Raw genomic sequence first — 15,068 nt, forward strand, 5'->3', positions numbered from 1 at the left:
GCCCTTGACACTGTGGAAAGAAGCTGTCACTGGATTTTTCTTTCTCAAATATGATAAATTATCAAAGATTACTGAGGAATTGGAAAGAATTAGTGGCATGAAAAAGAGAGACCAAAATAGAAAATTGATGTAGAAAGGGGAAGTCAGTATTTATTTCTCTTTAGAATAAGAAATACACACACACACACACACACACACACACACACACAGAGATACATGAACACACACACACACACACACATACACACACAAAGGCATTCATCATTCAGGTCTTAAGCTCAGCTGGTTAGAAGCAGATAATGCCACAGCTTTTTCCATGGCTGAGTCAGTGTCTTAGTCTGTTTAGGTTGCTATAAAAAATATCATAAATTGTGTAACTTACAAACAACAGAGATTTATTTCTCCTAGTTCTGGAGCCTGGAAAGTCCAAAATCAAGGTGATGGCAGATTCGTTGTCCCATGAGGGCCCACTTTTCGGCTCATCGATGGCCCCTTCTTGCTGTGTCCTCACCTTGCTCTCTCGGGTGTAAGGGCACTAATCCCACTCATGACGTGTCCACCCTCATGACCCCATCACCTCCCAGAGGCCCCACCTCCTAACACCATCACATTGGGTGTTAGCTTTCAACATAAGAATCGGGGGGCGAAGAGAGCACAAACATGTAGACCCTAGTAGTCAGTTCGCTTGTTGTTATTCACATGACCAAAAACAGTCCCCTTTCCCCCAACTTGGTAGCTTTTTTCAGATATGTAGTATTTATTGTATGTAGTCAAAACAAATTGACTTTCTGTACTAGAAAGCATCACTAACATCACTAGGGTACAAAACCAGTTGGTTGTTTAACAGTGTTATCTGGATAATGACAACATTTGAAAAAGGAGGTGGGAGAATTTTAGCTATAGATTGGTTTCATCAATTTTGTATTCAATTAGAAAATTAATGTTTTAATGAATACAACTGTGATTCAAATGATCATTATACATACATAACCCAATAACTAATTGAACTTTAACATATACATGCACATAAACACATATTAAAGCTTTTGAGAGGAAAAGAATCAAAGGAAAATTTTAGTTCTCCTTAGAACTGTTTATTACATAACAGAATTCCTCTCTTCTCCAACTCGTTTTATATATGCTGGATATTATGTTGAATAAAATAATAAAAATTAATAAAATGTTGATATAGAGAGGTTGTAAAATATAAGTACAGAGAATTACTAATCTGTGAAGCTGTTTATTTGTCGTTTCCTCCCTCTAAATTATGTTGAGAGTTAGGGTGTCTTTTTCTTCTGGAGTTATGACAGAGGTCACTCTGTGAGTGTTGGTGAAAGATACAAAGAAGCAGAAAAAAATGATATAGGGAGAATACATTTTCAGTTTGTATTTTAGAAGCTAAATGTCTAATGGTTTAAAGGGAATTTCTGCAGCCTACCTATTACCTATCTTATGCAATCTGAGGAAAAAGGCCTCTGTTTAGGATGTTGAGATGTAAAACATCTTCGTTTACATGTTTTTCAAAATATTTGAACCCATTTACAAAGACAACTGCATGTTTAATCCTATTCTTGCTTGTTAAGCCTTATTCCTGTTCATACCTTGAAAAGTTCATCTGTACCCCTTTGATGGGCAGAAGCCACATAATCAAAAATGAATACTTAGCTTAGTTCCCACAGCAGTCAGCACTCTGGAAAGCAGAATGGAGACTTCTGGGCTCTCTGAAGCTTCAGCCCACAGGTCTGCTTTGCATCTTGATGTAACAACAACAACAACAAAAAAGTAGATTGGGAGCACCTTGTTCTGGATTATTTCCATGGAAATATTCATAGTGATCCATAATAATGATTTCTGGAAGCCAGACTTCAGATGCACTGTTGGAATATTGCACTCATGGGGTATTGAGACACAGCTTTTGAGAAATAAAATGCCACTCGTTGAATTTTATCCCCCTCCTTGATAAGGAAGAATATCTGTGTGAATATGCCCATTAAAAACTCTGGTAAGTCACTAATTAATAAAATACCAAGTCATAGATTGCCCTGCATCTGTAGTTAATCAGGACAAACAGAAGATTGTGGTGGTGAAGACTCTGGGCCCACTCCTCCTAGTAGCTGCCAAAAGCTACTCCCAGGGAGGAGAGGTAGTTTGAAGCAAATCTTAAATACAAGGCTTCTCCCAGGTAAAAATTAACCTTCACAGATTAAATTTCTTTACATGCTCATGTCAAAAGACTTTTGTTACAAGTCTGATGTCAAGTTATGTTGTTCTTCTGTACAAAGATATTACAAATTCAAAATTTCGATCACTCCATAATTTCTTATTCTACCTGGTCTCAGCTGAGAAGGGCTTAGGGTGCCTGGGTAGAGTCTTTCTAGGGGTCTTTTCCCTAGCTTCAGTCAGGACTGTCTCTCACTTGAAGGGTATGGTTACAGTAGTTCTTTATAGCAAGAGTTCACAAGACACACGTGATCATCACAGCACTGACCCCACCCTCCTCAGACATAACGCTTGATCCAGCCCAGAGACCTGCAGAAGGAAAGGGAAAAGGCAGAGGCGGGAAATGTCCTGCCATCTCTGCCTGGCCACAACCTGTGACCTCCCAGGGACTTCCCAGCAGGAGGCATGCTAGGGACATGCCCCTAGGTGTAGCATGCCAGGGGCAAAAAGCAGCCTCTACTTTTAAAGGTACCCGCAAACTTCTGACACTAAAACCTCATCTAAGAAGAGGTTCTTTCCTTCCCTCACTTTCAGGAATGGATATTTCTGGGGATATTCTGAAGCTTCAGCCTTAAAGGGTCTGCTGAGGACCAAACCTTGACACATGCTCCTCAAGATCCTACATCTAGCCCCGAATCTACTAGTTTGACCCCTAGCCATCCAGAGATTGGATGCTTCTTGGAGAAGCCTGGAGAATCTTTGAACTATTCCATTCCCTGGGCCCTTCCCCTGAGGTCCTGGTCTGGAATGCACCCACAGCATCACTCCTCTTTAAAAAAGTCTCCCATTCAAATGCTGTGCATGTTCTTTCAGGGTTGAGAAGCCCTGAGCTATCCTTACCTGTGTGGGTATTGTGGCAATACAGGGAACCTAGATACTTGCCTCTCCAGAATCACCCAAGAAACACCATAATCATAGCAAAAATGTCCCAGCCCACCCATGTCTAAAATATCCACCCTGACCCAGACATGGTGGTGGTTCCCCTGCAGTCCCAGCTACTGGAGAGACTGAAGTGTGAGGATCACTTGAGTTCAGGAGTTTGAGACCAGCTGGAGCAACATAGTGACACCGTGTCTTAAAAAAAGTCCACCCTAGAGATAGAAAGATGCTCTTTCCCCACTAGAAGTGACTCTTGCCCCAGCTATCCTGCTCATTAAGGCCTTTGAAGTCCCCCTGGGGTGGGGCCCAGACAACTGTAGCTAAGATCAGTCACTCTGCAGCAGTTGATAGAATGGTCACAGTTGTCATGGCCAGCACAGCTTGTGCTTTCAGAGCCCAAGCTGATGAGCACCTGCATTGCCAGTGTCTAGCTATACTCTTGAACTGTGCCTTTATTGAGGCCACTTGTGTTTGCCTAACAAAGCAGGAGTGCTGGGCACAGTGGATCACACCTGTAATCCTAGCACTGAGGCAGGAGAGACCACGGCATTGATGGTCTGTCTCCGGGGCTCCTAGAGACCGGATATGTATTCATAGCTAGACAAATATGTCCTGGCTTCTCAAAGGGTGGTCCGTGAACCAGCAACGCCAGCATTGCCTGAGAACTTGCTAAAAATGAAGAACCTCAGGCCCTTCCTCAAACCCACTGAGCCAGAACCTGCATTCCAATTAAGGCATTCATATGCCTGTGGCATTTTGAAAAACACCAGAATACGTGGCTGGTAAATTTGGTGCTACTTTCTACTTCCTGTGAGATAGGAAACCCAAAACAGATATTGGTTGCAGGTGTCAAACCATCCCTGTGTACTTCATATGTTTTACTATTACCAATACCACCTTAGCCGTAGGTTCCTACCAGTTCTTTGTTAAGTTGAAGCCATGCATGAGGTGTGGGGTATTACACTCCATCCATTTCACTAGAGAGGAAGAACAACCTTCCGCTGCAAGTAAAAATGCAAAGCTTGATACAGGACCCCACATTACTCATTATACTCCGTTACCACTATCATTATGTTCCAGATGCCTGCCTGTCACAAAAAGAACTGAACAAAGGAAGCCTGTTTTCCTAACAGTTTGGCAATAGATGCTTGTGGTTAAAAAGAAAGTACAGGAACAAGGGGCATATACTTTTATAGGGATGAGATCACATGGACACACTTACCATGATGTCCTGGGCAGTGATTTTGGCTTTCAAATTATTTTTGCTGGAAAGTATTTGAGTCCCAATAGTTTACAGTATTCATTTTGTAAAAGGTGTGATGAGGTTTCATCATGACAATAAATTGTATCGGAAAACCTCATCAGGAAAGCTACAGGAACAAATTCTGTGTTTTGTACGCTGCCAGAGACTGCATAGTATTCAAGTTATTAGTGAAAGCAGCAAAGCTGTACTAAGTTAGTATAATATAAGAAAATCTAACATTTATGAAATATGATGAAATAGAAGGGCATTTTTTTCTTTCCAAAAACAGATTTATAATAAGATCATTTTATGTTATCAGATGGCCTTTTACACTGGAATTATTTGGTTTCAGTGCAATTTTATCTTTGAAATCATATGAATTAACAATGTTCCTTCCAAACATAAGTCTGAAATACGACTCTTAATCTATATGAGAAATGTGTCTTTATATCTTTGCATTTATAACAACATGATATAAGATGTCAAATTAATTACAACAAAGTAATGATCATTTGCAAATGAAATTCAGTTGATAGGCTTGATTCAGAATACATAGGAAAATGTTTTGGGGCCCTTTAGATAGCAAATTTAAGTTTTGAATTAACATAGGATTAGGAAGGAGACTTCGGAGTTTTGATTTAGGTCAAAAGCAAAAATCAAGAATAAAACAAGTCAATCTCAGGAAACAGAGTTCAGAAGGAAGAATGTGAATGTGCCCAGTTCCTCATGGATACTCCTGAAGTAGCATTTGGGGCACACCTTTCTTAATGTGCCTTCTTTGAGATAAGTTTTATTATGATGAGGTATTCTTCAGATCTAAGATGTAATATTTGCACCTCTCAACAATTTACCTAGTACACATTTCTGAGATAATGTTAACCAAAGTTATGTTAGTTTTTGTATATCTCAAAGTGTTTATATGCTGATATCACCTTATCCCCTTGGAGTTTCATGATAACAGGTATCAAGCTAAACATTTTAAGAGGTTCAAAGTCCAGAAAATAGCTATTTCAAAGCCATCAACTATCACAGAGTACAGGCTGACTACCTGCAAAGCCATGTTGCCTAGCGATGCTGACCTATCATCATGGGACATACCCCTAAAATCAGGGTGTCCACAAAGGAACAACAGCAGTGTAGATTTGCAAGGGAAAAATTGGCATCTAGTCCAGGCCCCACCCTTCTCTATAGAAGTTCCCTTTTGCCCTTCAAAGTTGTAGTTTCGTTAATAATTATCAATGCATTAACTGACCTTACAGTTTTTAAAAACCTCAATTTTATTTTGGACTTTTCTTCATATCATAAATTTACTTTTTTCTCCATACAACAGCACTTTATCTCAATAATGAAAGAACTGTTCACAAACACATTAAGCCTGCTCACTCTGGCTATGTGAATACTATGTCATTTAGGCCCTTCTTTTTCTCCCTCCGTTTCTTTGCAAATAAGCATTTGAAACTGGATGCTAAATTTGAAGAGACCAGTTACATGGCAGTATGTCCTTATAAACTATATTGATACTGCAAAATGAAAACATGGAAAAATATACTTCTTTGTAAAGGCAGGTGAATTTGCATTAAATTAGAGAGTCATAGATTATAGAGTATATAAATAAAATAATATGAATGGATTCCAATTTAGAAACTCCAGCATGGACCTGTTTTATTAATGTAGTAAAATAATTGGCATAACCTGTATTAAGTGGAATTGTTTGAATAAAGCAACAAATGATAAATGGAAGGTGTAACACATTAGATGCTTATTTTTTGAAAATAAGTATGCCCATCTCCTCTTTTTCTCCTTTATTTGGGACAGGATGGCTCACAGTGTGATCCCTGCATTAGAACCAGGAGGCTTGGGGGTGCCCATTAAAATGTACATTGATGCATCCCACTTGGCTGACCTAATCAGAATCTCTTGGGGGTTGTATTCAGAAGTCAGCATTTTCAGCAAGTTTTCTAGATGATTCTTTGAGGAATAAACTAAGATTTGAGAATTAATCCTATTCTAAGGAATGAAAATTGAAATGTCAAAAAAAAAAAAAGAAAAACCCAAGTAGTTGGAGCTGAATTTTCAGCTATGCAGTTCTCCCAAGGTTATGTGATCTCCCACTGAATGCTGCAAATCCTTCTAATAAAAATGTGTTTCCGTGATTTTGAAATTTTGAGTTAAAAAAATCCTTTCATTCATACAATCAATTGTAGTATGAACTCGTAAAGATTTCATATACTTACTGGTATTTCTTTTAAAGACAATGTGGTTTCAGTACACATAAAATCACTTCTGTGTATATTCTGAAATCCCGGAGGGACCCTTCGTGTCTGCTGCTGGTTCCCTCCGCCTGAGAACTATACAACTCTTTCTCCAGTGAGGCTTATTCTCTTACTGTCTGCAGCTCTCTGCTAAAATGTCAGATGCTCAGAAAGAACTTTCTTGATCCCCCTATCCCAACACCACAACCTCCTGACACTTTATCTCTTTTCTCACTGCCCTGCCTCATTTTTCTTCAACACCTTTACCTCCATCCTCCTGCATGTAATAACTTATTTTCAAAGCGAGGGACCTTGTCTGTTTTGAGCACTAGGACATCCTCAACTCCTGGAGGTTCCTAGGCACTTGTTGAATGTGTTGAATGAATATATAGATCCATAGGGATTAACTAGTACCTACAAATGATAGATGTAAAATCTAGTACATAGAAATTTAGTTACAAATAGTTCCAAAAATAACAAATACATTGTTTTGTTGGCCAAATGAAAACAGAGCCTTCTTGACTTAAGGAAAACATGGTGTGGAACAGGAACAGGCAAGACACAAGGCGGTGAGCCATATGTAGCCCTTTTCAGCCTTGTAATTATTTTCTGTGTCAAGAACCCCCTGAGATCTGTCACTGGCTTCCTACTGAATTAGCAGGTATTTGTTATTTTCAATTTGGAGATTCAATTTGTGCCCTATTCCTTTCTAAAAAGGATGTCACCTTTTTGTGGTCATTTCAGTGTTTTCTTTCCTTATGAACGTCATTCATTCCTACATTTTTTCCAATAATCCATTAGAAAGCACACATTTTTAAGAAAAGATAAAACTATAACATTCACATTTTGCAATAATACTTCACAGAATTATCAGAAAAATGGTTGTTATTTAGATTTTTTCAAATTGAAATCTTCAACTTGTTTTTGAAATGTGGATAGTTTATGGTAAGAGGTATTCAACTATTTTGTCAAATCAAAAGATATATTTGCATGAGGTGACATAATTTATTGATTCAAAGATTCATTGGCATGAGGACACCTATTTTGATGTGGCTTTATCAGCTGCAGAGCACTTTCACACATAGTCTCTCTCATCTGACCCTCCAACAATACCATGTATATTATTATCTCTGTCTCTACACTTGAGGAAACTGGGGATCAAAGAGTTTGGTGTGTTTCCTGGGTTTATCCAACTGGTTAGAAACAGATCTGGGACAGAATTCACATATTCTTATTTCAAGTTCTGTGGGCAAAAGTGACACAAGAAACAGCAGTAAAATTACTACTTTAGATACAATTTCTGTTTACCTCAAACTATTGAACATCAACACCCTGAGGCCACCTTTCATGTGTAGAATTTGAGGCTGAGCCATGTTGTCATGATTCTTCATAGTAGGTGTACATGGAAATGAGAGCCAAGGATTAAACGTGTCAACATAGAAGCAGGGGATGTCTGAGGTCTTGTGTCCCTTCATTCTCCAGTGGTCCCTTCTGCGCACCTCTCTGGGTCCCTAGAATCCATACCTCCCTCCCTGCCACAGGACTGAACCCTTTCCTTGCTCCCCCGACACCAACCCCCCAGCCAAGTGGTCAGTAGTCAGGTAGGTTCTGAGCTGTTTAAGCATCCGTTCAGGTCACCTGTAGCTGTGGTGAAGAAGAGATGGCTCTGAGGTTCCATGACAGGATATCTGGTAGTTCTTATACAGCAAATGCCTCAGGCTTAGTCCTAGATCAGCTTGAAAGCCCTTCCCAGTTTTGGGGGGCTCTCTGAACCTGTAGGAGCAGCACCCAGCACAGAACATATCTAGGGAAATTCCAATACCCTTTAGTCCTCCTGCATCATGAAATCTTCCTTAGCCTGTAAGCCAAGTACCCATGTTTCAGCTGTGAGTCTTCAAGCTCATTTTCAGAAACACGTTGTATATGAAAAATTGCCAGTGCCTGAGCTCTCTAGGCCCCAGTTTTGTCCTGTGAAGAGAAGAAATAGGAAGAGCAAAACCCTATTATAAAATTGAGACATTAATGCTGGATGATGTAGGAATTGTTGCAGTAATTGGTCATGAAATGCTTTATAGACACAGGGATTATGATTGCATGACATTATGTCTGTCACAGCAGGGGAAACCATCAGGAAAGTTGGTCTGGTCTGTGGATCTACTTCCCCTTTTCTCTTTGGCTCATCCATGTTTTGGTTGCACTTTGCCATCCTGCAGGGTCTTGGTCAAGGCCAGGTTCCTAGGATTGTTCTCCACTAGCATAATTGGCAAGAACATTTGGCCTTGACATCTATAACATTTTAGACAAAGTTGAATTTTCTCCAGCATTTTTTCTTATTATAATAACAGAGTTCCAGTCCCTGGCAAAGATGCAAATTCTCATGAATGACGTTTTGAGTCCAGTGTGATGCTTGAGATTCACTTTCAAATAGACCATAACCATGAAAAAAATTACTACTAAACAAAAGGACATTTTATTTGAATCAGCAAATATATACACCATCTAATGACATTTTGTAGCGGATTCCCAGAAAAGATTGTGTGAGAATTTTTTTCTTGAAATTGCCCCAAATAAAATAGGCCTTGTTCGTATGGATCTAAAATGTTCTTTCTTGAACACGGGTGGTAGAACACATGAATTCCAGCAGTGACATCTTTAACCTTTGTTTCCTTGGCCCTTTTCTTTCCCATTGTTCTCTGTGTCTCTCTTGCCAATAACTGTGCCCACCCTTGAGCAATCAAAACTTGATCACAGTGGATAAAAAGAAGTGTAAATAATGTTCTTTTTAAAATGCCTTATCTGATTCAGAACTATGCATAATGCTTACATATGTAACTGTATTTTGCACAAGCATTTACACAGGGAAACACTATGAGCTTATAGTTTTACTCAGAGCCCTCTAATATGTAAAAAAAAGTATAGTATCCTATTCAGATAGTTAATTTGATTATTATATTCGTAATAATATCAGCACATCAAAAGACTGATATCCACATAGGTAGACTTTACCTTAAGATTCTTCTTCCTTGCCTAGCACCCTTGGTCATCAATTTGATTAATGCCACTAATGAAAATTTCTGAATGCCAAATAAATGCATGTAGTAAGAGGATTTTTACATATACCCTAAGACCATGTTACCACTTAAAAGTTCAGCAGATCCTCTCATTGGTCATCATTGGATGTTTTTTTGAGGCTTAGAATAAAGGAATAGTGATAAAGTAACAATTCTAAATGTACCAGTGATGGATAACTTTTATTTATCTCTGCATTTGAATGTGATGACTGTTTTTTTTTTATTTTTACATTTTTAAATCCTTAGCAATATTTTCAGAACCTTCAGGAATAAGAATTGACAACAGGAACTCAAAGCATATTGTACTTAAATATATTCCTGGAAAATATAAGCTTGAGGTAATATTCAGAGTGATGTTGGCATTTGACAAATCAGATGCGATGAACCTAATTATGCAAAACAGTTGTTTTGAATCTGTCATTCATTGGAGCGCTATCTAAATCAGAATGTAATTACCAGCAAAGAGAATGGTAAGGAACTTGCCTGCCCTGTCCCTGTCTCCTCCTCAAAATACTCAGTGGTTTTTATTAACACTGAATTCATAGAGTTCTCACCACTTCTCGAATTATTCAGGAATACTGTTCTCTGTGTACTTAAATTTAAAGTAGCCCACGTTAAATATACCAGTAAAACATTTTTCTATTGGCAATTTTAAAACTTTACAATGGCTTTTTTTCTCAAATATTCTAGACAAGAATATTACAATTTTGAGTTTATATGTTCCTGACAAAACAGACCTAACATCCAGCATTTGAAGACTTTGGCTTTGAAGTGGTCCTTGAGGAAGGCAAAATGGAAGGAGAGCTGTCCAGACACGGCCAAGGTCAAGGAATCCCAGCACCCTGATATGTTAGTCCGGAATAGAGAGGCTGAACTAGGGCTGCTGAAAGACAGTTGCCAGTTAAATCCCATTACGCCATGTGGGGATTAGTTGTAGGAGGTAGCCGAGGCTCATTCCCAAAATCAGCCATTGTCTCCTTTGGTTCTTGTCCGTATTCTGTATTCAACATGGAAGATGCCACCTCTCCTTGATGCCCCAAGGCCATCTCATTGCCCCAATGCAAATGATTTTCGTGACGTTTCTGCTCCAGTGGTTCTGACTGTACCTCAGATAAAATATTGGCTCTCAATCAACGTCCTCTTTCCTGTCTGTCAGGCCGGCCTCTTCACCCTCACTAAAGTCTTATTTCCTGATGTACAGAGGCTTCCTTTCTTCAGAGACTTTCTCGTGATTCTCTGGTCCATAGCATTGCCTCACATCAACACCTCTTCCCATATCATGCAATGAAGTGACACAAATAAGGATTTGTAAATACTACAAAGCAAAGTGATGTGTAGCCACAATTTATACATTAAACCAGTTAGTGGCAATCATTCCTAACTTTTTCAGAGAGAGGCAGGCTAAATGTAAATGCTTCAATTTAGAGGGTCAGAGTAAAGGAAAATATAACTTGAAACCTTTTTCTTTAATATCTGCTTCTCTCGGGGATTTAGGCTGTTGTAAGTTCAAACATTTTGCTTTATCCTTTTCCCAGGGAAAAACTGTTGATGGGAACAATTTCTAGTTCACTTTTTAGGAACAACATCAAGATGGCTTTGCCATTGTGGCTCGCCATTTAAAATGATTTCTATTGTACAGTTTAAGGTGCGAGGGCTATGGGCTAATAACAGATTTTTAGGATTGACTATCTACCTGATTCCTTTAGTGAAGAACCTAGCTACATTCATTAGGTTTTGAGAAAAATAACATTTCACTGGTCTTGTTCCATGTGGGTTTATCTCAGAAACATTGTCATTTTTAGAGTGAGACCATGTTTGGTCGCAATGCCAGGCAGCTGGGTGATGCCGACAAGCTGATTAGGTTGACATATTGCTGCCATTTCATGCTATTCATTTGGTTTCCTGGGAATTTCAACAATTTTGTCCAAAAAAATTTGAATATGCCTTTGATTAAACAAGTTCTGTTTGGAGGTCGCCTGAGCCTTGATGTCCCTCTGTTGATTTATTTCAGCTGGGTCGCGAGCCTCATACAGCAGCCAGCATGGGCACCTGGGCCCAGAGCTGCGGGCCCTGCAGTCCCCAGAACACCACATAGATCCCATCTATGAAGACCGCGTCTATCAGAAGCCCCCTATGAGGAGTCTCAGCCAGAGCCAGGGGGACCCTCTGCCGCCAGCACACACCGGCACCTACCGCACGAGCACAGGTGTGTAATCAGGACCCCACTGAGTGGCATGTCCACAGGGGGTGGGCTCTGCATGGGAGCTTCAATAACACTCCCAAATGAAAGGTGTGTGTCTGTGTCCACTATCCCCACAAGCACTGTGACCTGCTTCTATCAATGTCTGTAATGATAATGGTAGAAACAGAATATGACTTTAATTCAGGCTACCTTGGTATAATCTGAATGAAAGGAAGCAAATGGCGATTGTAAGCTCATTTTGTCAAAGAGAAAAATTGAAAGAAGCAATACTAATGTTTAGCCCACCATTATTCACTTACGTAATGAATATAAGTACCCCAAGGATGTAGTCATTTGTAGGACGTGAAAGACATATGGTTGATGATGGTAAGTGTTTTTTTCATGATATTGTCTACCTATTTGGCAAGCTTGGAACAAAAACATATTTACTAAACATGTAGCATATTTTGAAAGGCAGACAATTTATTTCATACACACTAATAGATTGAATCACAAAATTATTGTGTGAAGATTGGATGTTGGCAATTGCAAATGGTTCAATCAGTTATATAGCTCTCCTGGATTAAATATATATTTTCAATTGAATACAACCACAGATCACATGACAAAACGCAAGTGTTTTCCAGTATCTGGAGCCATTTGCAACATAATCTGTCAAATGTCATAATTAGATTGCTAGAGAACACTTATCTTAACTCTAAAATCGATATAATTAAAAACAGGTTGAGAATTGCATTTATTATCAAGCTGCACATTGCTAAGTAAACTGGAATGACTGTGTTGCTGGTCTGCAGACAGTACAGCTCTCTCCTTCTTTCCTAATGATATATATGAGCGCCGGCAGGGACTGAGGCTGGAAGAGCTGGCTCTCTGCTTCAGAACCTGGCACGCAGATCTCTACATCCTCAGACTACTGGAATTTCTAGTGACCACTAAGTAGAGCATAGCAATTTTCTTAAACTGCCTTATGATGCTAAATTACATGCTTTGAAATCAAGGCAAGCCAAGCTGCTTTTATAGTTGATTATTGATATTTACATTTCAGTATTTCACTGATTCATAGGGAGAAAGGCACAAAATACTCTTTATTTTATTTTTGACATCATAAATGCCACCCAGTATTAATAATACATATCTTGGTTTTGATGAAAAAGAATGCCCATTTATTCTTCTGTCAGAATTTTTTTCACCTTCAGCCCGTTAGATCCACTCCTGCTTGGAGTTGGGCTACTTTAGCATTTAATGTTTGCATGTTTTTAAGTAAGGTAATTTTATTTTTATGCACATCTTATAAAAGAAGAAGATAACCACAGTGACATTCAATATCTAATTTGAATAAAAACTGACAAAAGAGATTATGTTGATTCTCTGTTCCATATTCACATGTTCTTAGAATTATCCTTTATTAATAAACTTCCAGGAATTTAATGAAAAATTAGCTACATAAGAAAAAAAAACTTTAATTCATCTATATCACATTAAACACAGGGAAGATATCCATACTTAAAAAAAGAAAACTCTAGTGTGATAGTGTTTTTTCTGAGTCTGCATCAGCAAACAATGGCCCATGGGCCATTTGTAGCTCACCAATCTGTTTTAGTAGTGCCCATGAGCTAAGAATGATGACTGCATTTTTAAATGATTGGGGGGAAAAATCAAAAGATGATTAATGTTCTGTAATATGTGAAAATTATATGAAATTCAAACTTCAGTATCCATAAATAACGTTACTGAGATGCAGCCATACCCATTCATTTATGTATCATCCATGGTGGCTTGGGCCCTGCAGGGGCAGAGTGGAGTGCCCGTGACAGAGATTCTTGGCAAAACCAAGAATATTTACTATCTGGCCCTTGACAGGAAAAATTTGCTGTCTCCTGCTCCAAGCGGTCAATGGAGAGCTATCCAGAATGAACAAGTGTTTTTTTCCTACTGCCCTATGAGGGAGGCAATAGTACCTTCTAACTGCTTCAAAGGTGAAACCCGTTTGCTGGGGGCTTTTCCTGGTAATAACTGTGGCAGAGATGTGCTGTGATTGTGACATTCAGATGTCCAAGACCCCAACCCAGCCTGCACCTTTGAACTTAAGGCAATTTTGAGAAAACATGCTGATTGACATAATACTATGGAAATTTCCAGAAGTGCTTGGATGACCTCTTAGGACCACAAGTGGAGGAGGAGAAACTACCTCTCTCCAGCTCCTAAGCGTAAAGCCACAAACTCTGTCTTCCCTGCATCCACCAAGGTTACCTAATTCATATAATTTCATGTCTTCACATTTTCACAGCCACAGAAACTGTATCACAACCTGCGTGTATGAGAAAATGCCTTTAATATGTGTATATGTCTTTTTATTTATATATTAAAGACATCATATATAATATTATTAAATTCTGTCTAGAATAACACCCATAAAAATGGAGATTACAAAGAAGTAAGGATTAAATATAGTTATCCAGTAGCCGTAAAAAAAATTCTAAGTTTGCTTCCCAATATCTTTGCGGGGGTCATCTGTGTTGTACATACCCCTACCCTGGAGACCACTGATACAGAACTCTAAGAGGTTCGCAGGCCTAAAGCAGACACCCTAACTCCTTGAAAGAAGAGGACAGGTTCTTATGAGGCCTACCAGCCTGAAAATGTCTCTGGCTCTTAGCTCAGATGAGTGGCTGAGGGGACCCGAGCAACTGGTCTTATCTTTCTGCCCTTAAGAATAGACCACCAGGTGGAGGTCTTTCAGTACAATTCATAAGGCATTTCCAGATGATACTGCAAGAGAAGTGGGGCAGAAAGATCGAAGGCCAGTTGCTTCCCTTCAAGGGGTCAACACTTGGGAATGAAGAAAAGTAGACATGCCTCAACAGTTAGGGAATTATTAGACGGTGTCATTGAAACAAGCATGTGAGGCTGGACAAACAAAGGTAAGATGAAGAATAAAGGGCTGGAGGAAAGATAGAAAAAGATGGTGGTAGGTAGAGCCTAAAAGGAGAAGCTAACTGAGAAATCCCCTTCGGTGGGGAAGCATCTAGCTTGTAACTGCTTCCAGGGAGTGTGCCAAATGCTTTGGGTATTTTACCAACCACCAGAACAATCCTTGGAAGGAGATGCTGTTATGAGGCTCAGTGCTTGCTTTTTGGATCAGAAAACCGAGGCACAGAGATGTTGAGTAATATGCGAAGGTCACACGGGTTGTGTGGAAC

At 39.2% G+C, this 15,068-nt stretch overlaps 1 protein-coding gene across 4 annotated transcripts in view; it reads left to right on the forward strand.

Moving 5' to 3' along the window:
* The window catches only part of CTNND2 (catenin delta 2), a 928,369-nt gene that overhangs the window by 524,304 nt on the left and 388,997 nt on the right, over positions 1-15,068 (forward strand). For all 4 annotated transcript variants that reach the window (XM_031003315.3, XM_031003313.3, XM_031003314.3 and 1 more), the window contains one exon: positions 11,677-11,871. In XM_031003315.3, coding sequence (XP_030859175.3) covers positions 11,677-11,871 — 195 coding nt within the window. The remainder of the gene's footprint in view (positions 1-11,676; positions 11,872-15,068) is intronic.

Source organism: Gorilla gorilla, chromosome 19, assembly GCF_029281585.2.
Source record: "Gorilla gorilla gorilla isolate KB3781 chromosome 19, NHGRI_mGorGor1-v2.1_pri, whole genome shotgun sequence".
In the NCBI taxonomy this organism is placed as follows: domain Eukaryota; kingdom Metazoa; phylum Chordata; class Mammalia; order Primates; family Hominidae; genus Gorilla; species Gorilla gorilla.